The 14,031-nt window shown below is 52.7% G+C and overlaps 2 protein-coding genes across 4 annotated transcripts in view; both read right to left on the bottom strand.

Moving 5' to 3' along the window:
* The window catches only part of HDAC1 (histone deacetylase 1), a 44,097-nt gene extending 43,347 nt beyond the window's left edge, over nucleotides 1-750 (bottom strand). For both annotated transcript variants that reach the window (XM_060089389.1, XM_060089390.1), the window contains exon 1: nucleotides 615-750. In XM_060089389.1, coding sequence (XP_059945372.1) covers nucleotides 615-663 — 49 coding nt within the window. In that variant the 5' untranslated portion in view covers nucleotides 664-750. The remainder of the gene's footprint in view (nucleotides 1-614) is intronic.
* Nucleotides 751-4,400: 3,650 nt separating this feature from the next.
* On the bottom strand, nucleotides 4,401-12,241 carry LCK (LCK proto-oncogene, Src family tyrosine kinase). Of its 2 annotated transcripts, XM_060081830.1 has the most exons (12): nucleotides 12,122-12,241; nucleotides 11,743-11,824; nucleotides 11,463-11,553; nucleotides 11,118-11,216; nucleotides 10,863-10,966; nucleotides 10,538-10,687; nucleotides 10,120-10,272; nucleotides 9,799-9,978; nucleotides 7,536-7,612; nucleotides 7,291-7,444; nucleotides 7,078-7,209; nucleotides 4,401-4,603 (listed from the first exon to the last, which is right to left on the bottom strand). In XM_060081830.1, exons 1-12 carry the CDS (start codon nucleotides 12,224-12,226, stop codon nucleotides 4,401-4,403), a joined length of 1,530 nt encoding a protein of 509 aa, XP_059937813.1. In that variant the 5' UTR covers nucleotides 12,227-12,241. The 2 variants fall into 2 exon arrangements, with proteins under 2 accessions (XP_059937813.1, XP_059937803.1); XM_060081820.1 differs by lacking the exon at nucleotides 10,120-10,272 and having other exon boundaries at nucleotides 12,122-12,226.
* Between the last annotated feature and the right edge of the window lie 1,790 nt (nucleotides 12,242-14,031).

Raw genomic sequence — 14,031 nt, 5'->3', positions numbered from 1 at the left:
GAAAAAGTTTGTTGTAACAAGTTGCATCCTTCTCCTTCCAACCTCAGGGGTCCCATTTCCCAGCAGCAACTGCAGGGCCTGCTGGGAGACGGGTAGGGATGCTGGTGAGCTCTGATGGCCTCTCACCAGAAGAGATGAGGAAGGAAAGGGGCAGTGAGAGACCTTCGGATTCTCAGAAGTAACATGTAACCCTGCAACCTTCTCCACCAGATTCTGCCTCCCCCCTTGGACTCAGCCTCCCCTCTAGGAGGCCGCCGCAAACTCCACATCAGACTTCAGAAGTCCCCTCCAAAGTGACCTCAGGCTTCCCCAGGCGACCCTCTCAGCCTCGGACTCCTCCCTCAGCATCCCCTCTCAGCCTCGACCTCCTTCCCCTCAGCCTCCTCCCTCAGGCTCCACCTCCTTTCCTCTTAGCCTCCTCCCTCAGCCCCGACCACCTTTTTTCAGCCTCCGCCCTCAGCCTCGACCTCCTTCTCTCAGCCTCCTTCTCTCAGCCTCCTCCCTCAGTCTTTCCCCAGCGCCTCAGCCTCCCCCCTCAGATCTCCTCGGCTCCCTCTCCCAGATCCCGCCTAGCCCGGCCCCGCCCCCGCCCCCGGCGCGAGGACTGTGCTCACCGTCGTAGTAGTAACACACTTTCCTCCTGGTGCCCTGAGTCTGCGCCATCTTGCTCGCCTCCCGTCCCTCCCGTCAGTCTGTCCGTCCACCCTCCCGCCAGCCGGCAGCTCCGCTCAGCGTCCGACCCAGCAGAGAGAGGGCGGGCCTCCAGCGCGTTCCGCCTGTCCCCGCCCGGGCTCACCTATAGCCGCGCAGCCCGGGCACCGCTCCAGCCAATCAGAGGCGCCGGGACGGCCCGGAACTCGGCGGGGGGCAAGGGCAGCCCGGCGAGGCCTCGGAGGGCCCCCTGGGCCTGTACCAAGGTCCGCGACAGGGGGTGGGGCTGCCCCAGGACCGTACCATTCGTCCCGGGGGAAGAAAGCCGGACTGCAAACTTCGCTGTCCCATTCGGCTTTGGGAGAGTGCTTGGAGATCAGAGACCAACTTTGTCATTTGACAGAGGCCTACGGTGGAAAGTGACTTGCGCAAGGTCACTCAGCTGAGTTTGGAGCAGGAGAAATAAATTGACAAAGGACAGGAAACTGCTGTAGGCCAAACGCTGTGCAATAGCTTTACCGACATTATCTCAGTCATCTCCATTATTCTTCACTACTGCTTTGGAGGGGGGCTTTTTATCACCATTTAACAGACGAAGATAACGAAGTTCGGAACTTTGTGGCTTCCTCAGAGTCACACAGTAATTACGTTCAATTTTCAATCGTAATTTTTTGAATGCCTACTATGCACCAGAGGCACATTAAAAAAGTGGCAGAACCCAGCCTTTCTTACTTCTGCGTCCCTGATACAGTCACCTAGGAGAACTGAGTGCCTTTAGATGGGAGGAAACTGATTGTCCCCTTATACTGGGAGCAGAGTTTCTCAGGATACTGAAGCTATTGATATTTTGGATAATTATTTGTTGTAGGGGACCGTCCTGTGCACTGTAGGATTTTTAACAGCATCCTTGGCCTCTACTTATTAGATGCCAGTAGTACCCTGCCCCCACCCCCAGCTGTGACAACAGAAATTGTCCTCAGACGTGGCAAAATGTCTCCAGGGCAAGGGGGAGGGGATTGGAGGGAGTGTACAAGTGCTCCCCACCCTACCCTTGAGAACCACTGCACTAGATCAGTCATCAACTAATCATTATTGAAAGCTACAGACTGAAAAGCACTGTGATGGGCTATTAAAATAACAACTACAGGGCTTCCCTCGTGGCGCAGTGGTTGAGAGTCCGCCTGCCGATGCAGGGGACACGGGTTCGTGCCCCCATCTGTGAAGATCCCACATGCCGCAGAGCGGCTAGGCCCGTGAGACATGGCCGCTGAGCCTGCGCGTCCGGAGCCTATGCTCCGCAACAGTGAGAGGCCCGCGTACCGGAAAAAAAAAAATGCAGAACAGGAATCACGAACTCAGACAACCTTCAGAGGTCAGCAGGTGATGTAAATGAGTGGATTTATATTTATATTGGTTTGATTCAGGTATTTTGCTTGTTTTTATTTTTATTTATTTATTTTTTTAAATTTATTTATTATTTATGGCTGTGTTGGCTCCTCGTTTCTGTGCCAGGGCTCTCTGTAGTTGCGGCAAGCGGGGGCCACTCCTCATCGCGGTGCACAGGCCTCTCACTATCGCGGCCTCTCTTGTTGCGGAGCGCAGGCTCAGTAATTGTGGCCCACGGGGCCAGCTGCTCCCCGGCATGCGGGATCTTCCCAGACCAAGGCTCGAACCCGTGTCCCCTGCATTGGCAGGCAGGCTCCCAACCACTGCGCCACCAGGGAAGCCCCAGGTATTTTGCTTGTTTTTAATATTGGATTCTTTTTCACTTTCTAAAGAAATATGTCCTTCTCCCCATCTTTCTTCAAACACACTGCCATCTTCAGGAATCTTTAATTTTCCCACTTTTTAATGGAAATATGGGTGCAAAAATTTTTTCATTTTCCTCTTTTTATAAAAACAACAGCACGAACATGATGATAAATAACCACTAACACTCAGGTTTATTGTCTGGGAGCAATAGGATGTGAAGGGGACTCTGGCAATGGGAGAGCTCATACCCCACCTGAAGGCATTGGCCACTTAGCTCCATGAGGACAGGTAAGCCCAAAAGAGCCAAATCTTCCTATTTTTTTCAAGAGAAGGCAGAAATCTGGAGTTTTATGCAAAACTACCCCAGTTTTTTAAACTGACTGCTAACTCAGTCCACTTTCAAGACAGCAGTAAGAGCCATCCTTTTAAAATGTAAGTCAGGGGCTTCCCTGGTGGTGCAGTGGTTGAGAGTCCGCCTGCCGATGCAGGGGACACGGGTTCGTGCCCCGGTCCAGGAAGATCCCATATGCCGTGGAGCGGCTAGGCCCGTGAGCCAGGGCTGCTGAGCCTGCGCATCCCGAGCCTGTGCTCTGCAACGGGAGAGGCCACAACAGTGAGAGGCCTGCGTACCGCAAAAATAAATAAATAAATAAAATGTAAGTCAGATCATGTCATGGCTCGGCACCCTGCAAAGGCTCCTCAAAATGGCTCCTGCAAAGGCCACAAGGCCCCAGGCCCCATAGGATCTATCCCCCTCCCTCAGGCTACCTTTACCTCTCAGATCTTGCCAGGCAAGCTTCTGCCTCAGGCTGTTCCCTCTGCCTGACTGCTCATCCTGCACACCACGTGGCTCACTCCCTGACCTTCAAATCTTTGCTCAGAATTCACTTTCTCCATGAGACCTTCCCAGACCACCCTCTTTAAAACTACAAACCTCCCCCAAACTTGACATTCCTAATTCCCCTTACCTTGCTCTTTTTTCCCCTTAGCACTATCACCTTGTAGCATACCATACCATTTACTTCTTTGTGATGCATATTGTCTATCTTCCTTTACAGAGTGTAAGCTCCAGAGATTTTATCTGCTGCATATCCTATGAGCCCAGAATCATGCCTAGCACACAGTAGATATTCAATAAATATTTGTTAAGTGAGTGAATAAAATCAATGTTTAAAAGCACCTTGAAGGTGAATCAGAACATATCTAAGGTCAAGTATAGTCCTTGAATCAGTAGCTCTCAAAAATGCTGTTGCATTTATATAATGGGAGGGGGGAGTGTCTTGGGACACATCTACTCTCTAGGAGGTTCTGGGTAGGGGTTGCCCATAATCCTTTGGGGTGGGGGTTTGAAGGGGTTCAAAGAACCCATCCAGCAAAGTATAGGGACCTCCTCTTGGCCCCCAACATCAGCAGGGCTGGAAAAAGTTCAGACATCCCTTCATCCCATCTTTCACCCCAATTCAGGGTGCCCCAGTTTCCATCTTCTGAACGCTCACTCCCCACTCCCAAGGAAAAGGAGATTGGAGTGGGGAGCAGAAAGATGTGCAATCTTCACCAACAGACATTTATTGAACTCCTTATGGGTGCCAGGCACCAAAGAGGAGCGCACAGAGGTATTAGATAAGGCCCCGGCCCTCAAGGAGCTTCTTGATGACCAGGGGAAAGGAAAAGGGGGTGGGGAGAAGCTGGTGTCAATCACAGGCCTCTCTCCTCTCTTTGGTGGTCTCAGAAGTGGATGGGCCCAGAAAGGGACAACTTGGATGAGTGTCCAAGACATATATGCACAGGCCACACATGTACAAGACACATGTGCAGAGCCCACCCAACTACAGAACCCGTGTACAGGACACGAGAAGTGTATGTGTCGCACGTGGGCGGGATTCACATGCAGAGTCCATATGTGCATAGGCCACGTGGGTGTAACACAGGAACTGCATCTCCCCGAGCCGGGTTGGCTAGGTATGGGGAGGGCTCCAAGCCCCAGCCAGCTAGGCTCCTCAGGGCTGCGGCTGGTACTGGCCCTCTGTGGCTGTGAAGAAGTCCTCCAGCACGCTGCGCAGGTAGTCAAAGGTGGGCCGGTCCTCCGGGAGCTCCTTCCAGCACAGCAACATAAGTTGGTACAACTCATCTGGACAGTTGTCAGGTCGTACCATGCGGTAGCCTTGCTCCAGGTTCTGAATCACCTCAGGATTGGTCATCCCTAGAGGTTGATGGGAGAACTGACATCAAGGCTCCAGGCTTTGGAAGCCCACAGGCAGGGGTGATGGTCAAGATATTTGACAACTGGTATGGTGTGAGCACCAATCCAAAGGGATCTTGGTCTTCATCAATGGTAAAGCTATACTCGCGGTACCTGCTAAATGTCAGTTGTGCCACTTGTAGTGTCTGCTGTGGCTTAAACACTCAGTAATGCACACATGTGGCTGTGAGACTTTGGGTGAGCCACGGCACCTCTCTGAGCCTCAGTTTCCTCATCTGGAAAATGGGATAACAGTAGCTCCTACCTCATTGAGGTGTTATCAGGATTGAAAGAGAAAGTGTAGATATAGCATTGAGGATGCTGCCTGGAAGAGGAGATTCAGCAAAAAGAGTACCTGTAATGATGATTATTTGGTAGGGAAGGATGGAGTGGTCAGGGCCCAGGGCAGGATGGGAGCCCACAGCCAGGACAATGGGGAGGCTTCTCCAGCTTTTAGAACTGGCACATGAGATACTGCCAGGAATCCAGATGGACCCTGGACCCCAGCAAGGCAGACCCTGCATGGGGCAGAGAAGATTCACTAGGCCCCTCCATGATCCAGATGAAATCATCTTTGGGCCACTTCCCTCCCTTGGTGCTGATCCTGGCCCCCATAGTAGGCTCTTTGCATGTAGACCCCAAGAGGAGCTGCTCTGGAGAACTGCATGGTCACAGCAGAAATATAGCTCCCTGTTTCTAAATTACCTGTATGGCCTCTGGTTTCTCCTTCATTCTCCTGAGAAGAGACTGTGACAGGCAGTCCCCAGACCCTAACCCCTAGAGGGTACTAGCAAAACAGAAGTTTTACTCCTACAAAGCTTCAGACTGGACCCTAGTCAATAGAGACCTCTCTTCCCCAGGCCTTTCCCCTGGGGGGCCTCTAGCTATGTGTCACTCAGATTTCAAAATCAGGACACTGAAGGACATAGGCCAGGGAACAAGGATACAAACCTATTGGCTACACTCAGCCTAAATACAGCCCACAGCCCACAGACCTACTTTGGCTTGGCCCCTTATAGTGTTTTTTGTTGTTGTTGTTGTTATTGTGTGTGTGTATATATTATTTTTATTTTTTTATTTTTTTTGGCATGCGGGATCTTAGTTCCCCGACCAGGGATCGAACCCATGCCCCCTGCATTGGGAGCATGGAATCTTAACTGCTGGACCACCAGGGATGTCCCCCCTTTTGGCATTTTTAAATAATCTGAATCATCACCAATATTTGGAAATGGAAAATTTTCCTAAAACTCCAAGTTTTGGCTTCTCTTGAAAAAACAAAGATCTGTTTTTTGGGCCCCCATGTCTTAATAGCAGCCATCTGCTAGAGCAGATGCAAGTTCACCCAGGTCCCCATTACTCCCCATAGTTTCCCTGACCCTGAAGCTGTGTGTCAGTTGCCATTTATCATCATGCTTTCACTGCCTTTATTCTTCTAAAAGAAAAATTCTCTAAGGGAGCAGTGTGAGCTCTTGGCAGGACAACGAGTGTGTTTCTAGTCCTAGCGCTGCCGCTGGACTCTGTGATGGGGCAAGTCCAGGGCAGGGAAGGCCTGCATACCCTCACCTGATTCTAAGGTGTCTTTACCTTCCCAGGAGCAAAGTTCTGTGCACACTGATGGGGATGTGGGAAGCTTCTGCAAGTCCTGCCACTGTGCTCCATGACCTCCTTACCCTGTCTTTGTATTCTATTTCCTTTCCCCAGAGTTTCCGAGTAAGCTCCTTCCAAAAAAAATTTCATTCCTGTCTTGGCTGAATTCAGGGGTAAAGCACTGTCCAGGAGAGAGAGGGAGGAATGGGAGAGGGTGGGAATTAGCTGTTTACACGTCTCTCTCACTCTACATGGAAGGCTACAGAGGGACAGGAAGTCAGTGTTTAGTGAACACCTACTATGAGTCAAGCTCTTTCACAAATAATCTTGTTTCTCATATCATGAAACTGAGGCTCAGAGAGGTAAAGTCACCTGCCCAAGTCACTTGCCCATAGTGATTAATAACTTGCCCATAGTGATTAATAATAAAACCTAACACTCCTGAGTGCTTCGTATGGGTCAGGTACTGTTCTAACCTCACGTTTTACAACTAGAGAAAAAAGGAACGATCTGATCAAAGCCAAACAGAAAGCATCAGTGGCAGACCTAGTAATAAGAAGCAGGCCTCTTGCCTCGCAGGCCAGATCCTCTTCTACATATTAGGCTGCCAGTGTTAGAACTAAAGAAAAGAGCTGGGATTGTTGAGGGAAGAGAGATCCAGAGACAGAGATGGAAGCCAGGCCTGGGAGATGTGCACCTAATTGGGGATGTAGGAGTGCCACCCCTGAGATGATGGAGGAGAAGCAGCTAGAGAGTTTCAGATTCTTAGCCTGGAAATAAGTAAGTAGAAAGACATGAATTTGCTGCCCTTCCCCATCACCATTTCAGCTCCTGCCCTTGACCCTGACCTGGGTAAGGGATGCGGCCATGAGTGACAATCTCCGTCAGCAGGATCCCGAAAGACCACACATCCGACTTGATGGTGAATGTCCCATAGTTAATGGCTTCTGGTGCTGTCCACTTAATGGGAAACTTGGCCCCTGGAGAGAGGAAGTGAGGTCACCTGGGTCTGCTTGGCCAGACCCTGCAGGTCCCAGACGTCCCTCATATCCCATACCTACCCTCCCTGGCTGTGTACTCATTGTCCTCAATGAGGCGTGCTAGGCCAAAGTCTGCGATCTTGCAGCTCAGGGTTTCAGACACCAGGATGTTGGCAGCCCTCAAGTCACGGTGGATATAATTCCGCTCTTCAATGAATGCCATGCCCTCTGCAATCTGCAGGTCAGGTACAGGTCAGCAGTCCTGGGCCTGACATCCTTATCCCACGGCCCTGTGCCCATGCCCAGCCCCTCACCAGTCTCCTTACTTGGGCTGCCATGTCCAAGAGTTTGTTGATGGTCAGCTTGATGCCTGCGGAGGTCTTGAGAAAATCCACCAGGCTCCCTGTGGGCAGAAGCAAGAGTTGCTGACCCAAGTTGCCCCAGGGGAAAGCCCCCAGACCCTTCTCCCCTAACTGGGGGTCTAGAAGCAGTGCCTGATGTGTGGAAAGGAAGAGTAAAAGCTGAAAAAGGAGGTGTGTGTATTCAGAGTGAGGATGCCCGGGATGTGTGATGCCCTTTTCCCGGGGACTAGGGGGCTACTTGGAGGGGTCTGCAAGCTTCTTGTCACCAGTGGGGTAGAGCCCAAACTCTTCAGCCAATCATCCAAAGCCCTGCATGGTCCACATCTGTAGTTTCTTCTCTTCCCTCCACTCCTGCCTCTTTTACTCCACCCACCCTAGACAATGGCGAGATTTTCCACATAGACCCCTGGGTTCTCACCCCAAAGTCTCTTTGTCCCATGTCTCATGCTAAAAACTCTTTTTGTTCATGGCCTAGCTAGACTATTCCTCTAGAAAGCCTCTCTCGATCCTACCAAGCATAATAAATTACATCATCATCTACCTTCCCCATGGTATACTGGAACTTTCCTATGGCACAAACTCTGGTTTTCCTAGTATGCATAACTGATAGCAGCAATCAATCAATGTTCCCAGCCCACAGTAAGCAGCAATAAATGTATGCTGAATGTAGTAAATGGAATATGGAAAGAGGTGTCCTGGAGGACTGAGAGACCTCAGAGGGTAGCAGAGGATAACTAGGAGAAGACCAGGGATGGGAGTGGCTGGAACAGAGCTAGTGACCGCTGGTCCTTCTCAAGAGACTAAAACCCTATGTGAAGATGACAACAACTTGAGTGTCTCCACTATGAGTGCTGAATTAGTCACTGAAGGCAAAGACCTCACCCAGAGGCAGCAAATATGTGGACATAGACTGCCATTCCTTCATTGTATCCATGGCAGATGTTGCTAATCAATCCCAGTACTCACTTCCAATGAACCTCAGAATCCTTCTCAACACAGAACTCCAAGCAACTACCAATTGAAGGTGGTCTGCTATTTGCCATTTCCAGAATCCATTAGCCAATTAACAGCTTTTTTCCCTTCCTGAAAGAGGGACAGATCTTATACTCCCAAAGAATCAGAGCCAGATAACAACAAACTTACTAAGCTGTTACTATATGGCAGGCCCTGTTCTAACTGCTCTATATGCATTAACTTTCATCCTCACAAAAACCCTATAAGAGGACTTCCCTGTGGTTAAGAATCCACCTGCCAATGCAGGGGACACGGGTTCGAGCCCTGGTCTGGGAAGATCCCACATGCCGCAGAGCAAATAAGCCCGTGTGCCACAGCTACTGAAGCTCCCGCGCCTAGAGCCCGTGCTCCGCAACAAGAGAAGCCACTGCAATGAGAAGCCCACACGCCACAACAAAGAGTAGTCCCCGCTCACCGCAACTAGAGAAAGCCTGCGAGCAGCAACAACGACCCAACACAGCCAAAAATAAATTTAAAAAAAAAGACCCTGTAAGAAAGTTGCTATTGCATTATTATCCCCATTTTACAGATGAGGAAACCATGGCAGATGGAAGTGAAGTGACCAAGCCCAAGGCCACACAGTCCTGAAGCCAGGATTCTAACCCAGGCAGTCAGACTCTAGAGCCCTTAATGACTACTCTTATTTCTGGATAAGCCTGTTTAGATTTCTGCTGTTATTCTTGGGGGAACTGAGCATCAGAGGTGGCACAGGGACTTGGCCCAAAGCTGGGCCTAGAAATTCCTATTTACCTTCCTGGGGCTCTCAATCTGTCCGACAGTGGACCAAGGGAGGGGGAGGGGCTCACCCAGAACTGAAAAAGAGGGCTTTGGAGCACTCCCAAGGCTCAGGGGCAGAAGGGAAAGAGATGGGGCTAGGGACCTGCTCATCTCCTGAGATCAAGCATCCTTAGATCAAGGTGGGGTTTGAAGAAGGCAAACAGGACTGACTGCAGGTCAGAGAAGGTCGGGGGGTGGTGGTGAATGCTCTTCCAGAGCCTGCCACCTCAAGCTGGGCTCCCAGACGGGGCTCGAACAACAACACACCCTCTTCTCCACACGCCCTATAGTCGCCCCTGGAAGTGAGTCTTCGGGGGCTCAGGAAAATTCCTCTAAAAAACCTCATTGCTGAGCCAGGCCTATCTCCTCCGCCCTCCAGCAGGGGCAGAGGAGATGGCAGTGCCCCCCAGCGGCCGCGCACGGCGGCGGCGCCCACCATTCTCCATGTATTCCGTGATGATATAGATGGGCTCCTGGGTGACCACCGCGTAGAGCCGCACCAGCCGCTGGTGTTGCAGCTGCTTCATGAGGTTGGCCTCGGCCAGGAAGGCATCGGGGGACATGCTGCCCTGCTTCAGGCTCTTCACTGCCACCTTCGTGTGCCCGTTGTAGTACCCTGGGGCAGGGAGGGGTGGGGGGAATCACTCGGAGCCCATGCCCCCAGAGCCAGGCAGCTGCCCCGAAACAGGGCACTGTCGTGGGACTCTCACGACCTTAGACCCCTCCCCTCCCCGCAGTCCTGGAGGGCCTCACTCACCCATCCACACCTCTCCAAACTGGCCAGCCCCCAGCCGCTCCACCAGCTTCAGCGTCTCCCTGGGAACCTCCCACTCATCCTCCCACCACGGCTTCTGGGGCTTCTGGGTCTGGCAGGGGCGGCTCAACCTCGTGCACAGCCCGTCCGAAGAATCTGTGAGGACAAGGGAGGAGGGTAAGGCTGTCAATAAGGCGGGACTGGGGGTTGGGGCCCACCCAGTCCCCACCTGGGGAAATGGACTGGCAGGGGAGGTGTGTGGAGCTGTCACCTGATCCCTGGGGCTCCAAGGTACCGCACCTCACCCACTGCGGGGGGGATGAAGGAGCATACTGAGAGATGGATGGAGGGTACCCCGAGAGGAACTGGGGGAGGCAGGCTGATAGGCCACAGGTGCTAACCCTAACCCTGCCGTGCTCACTCATGTAATGGCGGACCAGCTCATGCAAGCCAGGAAAAGTGATGCGGGGGGAGATGTAGAAGCCGCCTTTGTCCAGGTTACGGATCTTGTAATGTTTCACCACTTCTCCCTGGGTCTGGTCGAAGTCTCGGACGGACAGTGAAAACGATCCTGAAAAAAAGAAAGGATGAAAGAACGCAAAAGAGGGGGGCGGTGGCCTCCAGCGAATCGCACCTCCGCCGACGCGCCACCCCCCCCATCCCACACCACCCTCGCGCCCCGACCTCTGCTCGCTGCCCCAGCCCGCGGCCCCGCCCCCCGCCCCCCGGCCAGCCCAGCCGCTCACCCTTGGTGCTTTCACTCTCTCGGATCAGGAAGGAGCCGTGCGTGTTCCCGGGCGCCAGGAGCTGCCTCTCCGCGTCCTTGCGGGTCAGGGTCTTGAAGAACCAGCTGAGCAAGGCAGAAGCGAGGGCTTCTTTCGTCTGTTGGTCCGTTCTTCCTCCATCACCCTCCAGCATTCACACCACCCCTAGCATTTCTCCTTTGCTCCGAGGTCCCTGGATCTACGCCCAGCCATCCCCCACGACGAGTCCCCACTCACGGTTCGGGCTCCAGGCTGTTCGCTCTGGCCACAAAGTTGAAGGGGATGTAACCTTCCTGGCCCGTGGTCACGGACTGCGCCTTCCACCACTCGCCGTTCCTGCGCGACAGCGGCGGTTAGCACGGTCTGCTCAGCCTTGGACTTGGCCGGAAACCCCACTCAGAGCCCCCAGTTAGGCCATGCCACCCCACCCTTCAGCTCAGCACTCCGGAGCCTCCCATTTTGTCTTAAGGGCACCCACTGCAAGCCAGATCAGGGGCCGCAGCGGGGCTGCGGTACCGGAGATCCCCGCTCCCTCACACTCTACCGCAGGGCAAGGATGGATGGGGTGAAGGGGACACTCACTGCTCCAGGATACGTAGCTGTTCACCCTTCTCGAAGCCCAGGTCTCCATCATGGGAAGGCTCATAGCTGTGCAGGGCGATAACCAGGTTGTCTGTAAAAACAGGGGGAGTCAGGGAGAACCTGCCTGGAATAGGCTGGGAGAGCGACTTCAGGAGTTACATAGTAGCCGACAAGACTGAGGGGGAAGGAGGAAGGACAGGTGGTGAGTAGGTGAGGAGATGGAGGCTGACAGCCAAGGGTCCACAGGACTTCTCTTCCAGGCCTTGCTGGCTGAAGTCACCTTGCAGTGGAGAAGCTGGGGGGTTGGAGCCCTCGTAGGTGACCAGTGGATCCCGCACTTCAGAGCCATTCCAGAAGGACAGCTGTGGGGTGGAGGATGAGTGGAGTCAGAGAGCTGGAGGCTGGGTCAGACCCTGGCCTGCCTCCCCACTGCCCTGCTCTCCTTCGTTTCAGCTTGGCTGGGTCTTATCACTGAATTTGCCAACCACTTGCTCCGTGACCTTGTGAGAACCCCTTTCCCTCTCCGGGGTTCTTTTCCTTTCTGTTGCAGGGGAGAGGGCTCACTGTTATCTCAAGGACCTATAGTGGTGGTCTGTTTCTCTCTTCCGGGTCGTACACCCACCCGACTCCCGCACCAAGCCCCCTGTCTTGCCTCTTACCATGGCCTTGCCATCCGGTGGGACTATGGGGTAATGGCAGTTCTCACACACATCGATGCTTTCCATCCAGTCATCTTCAGGGTTTGAGCTGCAGCTACAGCCCATGGTCCCTGGGGGAATGGAGAGGGGGCTGAAAGGGCTCCCCCAAGATCTACCCCTGCAACATCAGACATGCTAAGGCCTAGCCCTGGGAACTTCCAGAAGGACCCGAGATTGTCAGCCCCCCAGCCCCCATTCATCAGCCACAGAAAAGCTGAAATGGGGTCCTAGCTCCCAGTAAAGTCACACATGCCCTCCTGCTGAGGCCTAGGCCCCGCCCTCCCACCTGGGCTGGGCAAACCGCCACAGGCACCTTTGTTAGTCTAGTTGCCCACTTCCTGCCTCTCTCCCCTCCCGCTCTCTCTGCCCATCCCCCAAGTCGGGGGACTACCTACTAGAGATCACATACACTTCCCCAAGCCCTAGGGAAGACCTAAGTTTTGATCCTCCCCTACCAGAGGGGTGTGTGCGCCCCACCTCCTAATTACAATGCTCCTTTCCAGACAGGGAAGCTGAATGTGAGACCCTTTCTCCTGAATGTCAGCCATCAGGTCTCTGCTCCCCCAACTCCCCCGCCCACAAAGTCTCCTTCAGAGGCTTCTTTCTGCTTCTCCCCAGCAGAAAACACTTCAGCAGCCCTCTTGGCCATACCTTTTACTTGTTCGCTTGCTTTAGCAGTGGAAACTTTTTGTCAGATGAAATCAAGCCGAACCTCATAGATAAAGCAGGTAAAAGTGGAGCTGTTCTGCCTGAAGCAGAGTGTGGCGGGACCTCACTCTGAAGCTCCTGGGAATCCTGCAGCACCTCCTCCCCCAGGGCTGCTCCTCAGGACTGCTTGGAAACAGCAGTCCTCAGGTAAAGTTTAACTGAATTTACTGTGCATTCAAGAACATTTAATATCAGAATCAAATCCACCTCCTCAGTCTATTCTGCTACACACACACACACACACACACACACACACACACACACATTCACACAGCCTGTGTTCTGAGCTAGTCTTCCCAAAAACCTCGCGCTCTTTTCTTACAACGTGCCTTTGTTTATGTGGTTCGTCTGCCTTGGAATGCTTTTGCCCATCAGTTGAACTCTAACTCAACCTTCAAGCCTCAACTCAGATATCACCTTCTCTGTGAAGCCTTCCCAATGCCCAATGCTCTTTGCTCCTACAGCATTCCACTTAGACCACAATCATCAACTTAGGCACTGAGTGCCATGATTACTCTAATTTATGTGTCGTCCCCCTGCCCCTTCTACCCCCTTGATGAGATGGGGGATTTATCAAGAGCAGAAGCTGTGTTTTATTTGCCTGAATGTCCCAGCACCCGGAACTATTCTTGTTAATAAGTGTTGACTGGTATGTGGAGGGTTGATGCACAGATTCTCCCATCTACAGAGGTCTTAGAAACCAAGTCTAACCTCTGATTTTAGATGAGCAAACAGAGGACCAGAAAGGCCTGCTTAAACTCACACAACTGTTTGGGGCAGAATAAAACTAGAGCTGCTAATACATGCTGGGACCAAGTAGAAGTGGGGACCAGTGGTGGTTTTTTGGTTAGAAAGACTTAAGGTCCGGGGCTTGCCTGGTGGCTCAGTGGTTAAGAATCCACCTGCCAATGCAGGGGACACGGGTTTGAGCCCTGGTCCATGAAGATCCCACATGCCGCGGAGCAACTAAGCCCCGTGTGCCACAACTACTGAAGCCCGCGTGCCTAGAGCCTGTGCTCCGCAACAAGAGAAGCCACCACCATGAGAAGCCCGTGCACCACAACGAAGGGTAGCCCCCGCTCGCCACAACTAAAGAAAGCCCGCACGCAGCAACGAGGACCCAACGCAGCCAAAAATAAATTAATTAATTAAAAAAAAAAAAG

This window comes from Mesoplodon densirostris, chromosome 2 (assembly GCF_025265405.1).
Source record: "Mesoplodon densirostris isolate mMesDen1 chromosome 2, mMesDen1 primary haplotype, whole genome shotgun sequence".
Lineage (NCBI taxonomy): Eukaryota > Metazoa > Chordata > Mammalia > Artiodactyla > Ziphiidae > Mesoplodon > Mesoplodon densirostris.
The sequence above is the reverse complement of the archived record's forward strand: the minus strand, read 5'-3'. Positions and strand labels throughout refer to the sequence as shown.

What these genes read in the sequence shown, in the direction of transcription:
- LCK (XM_060081830.1), bottom strand. Translation starts at nt 12,226, where the DNA reads ATGGGCTGTAGCTGCAGCTCAAACCCTGAAGATGACTGGATGGAAAGC. An exon ending in CACCGGATGGCAAGGCCATG is followed by an intron (nt 11,825 to 12,121) that starts GTAAGAGGCAAG and finishes TCCACCCCACAG; the next exon opens with CTGTCCTTCTGGAATGGCTC. An exon ending in CAGCTACGTATCCTGGAGCA is followed by an intron (nt 11,217 to 11,462) that starts GTGAGTGTCCCC and finishes GCTGTCGCGCAG; the next exon opens with GAACGGCGAGTGGTGGAAGG.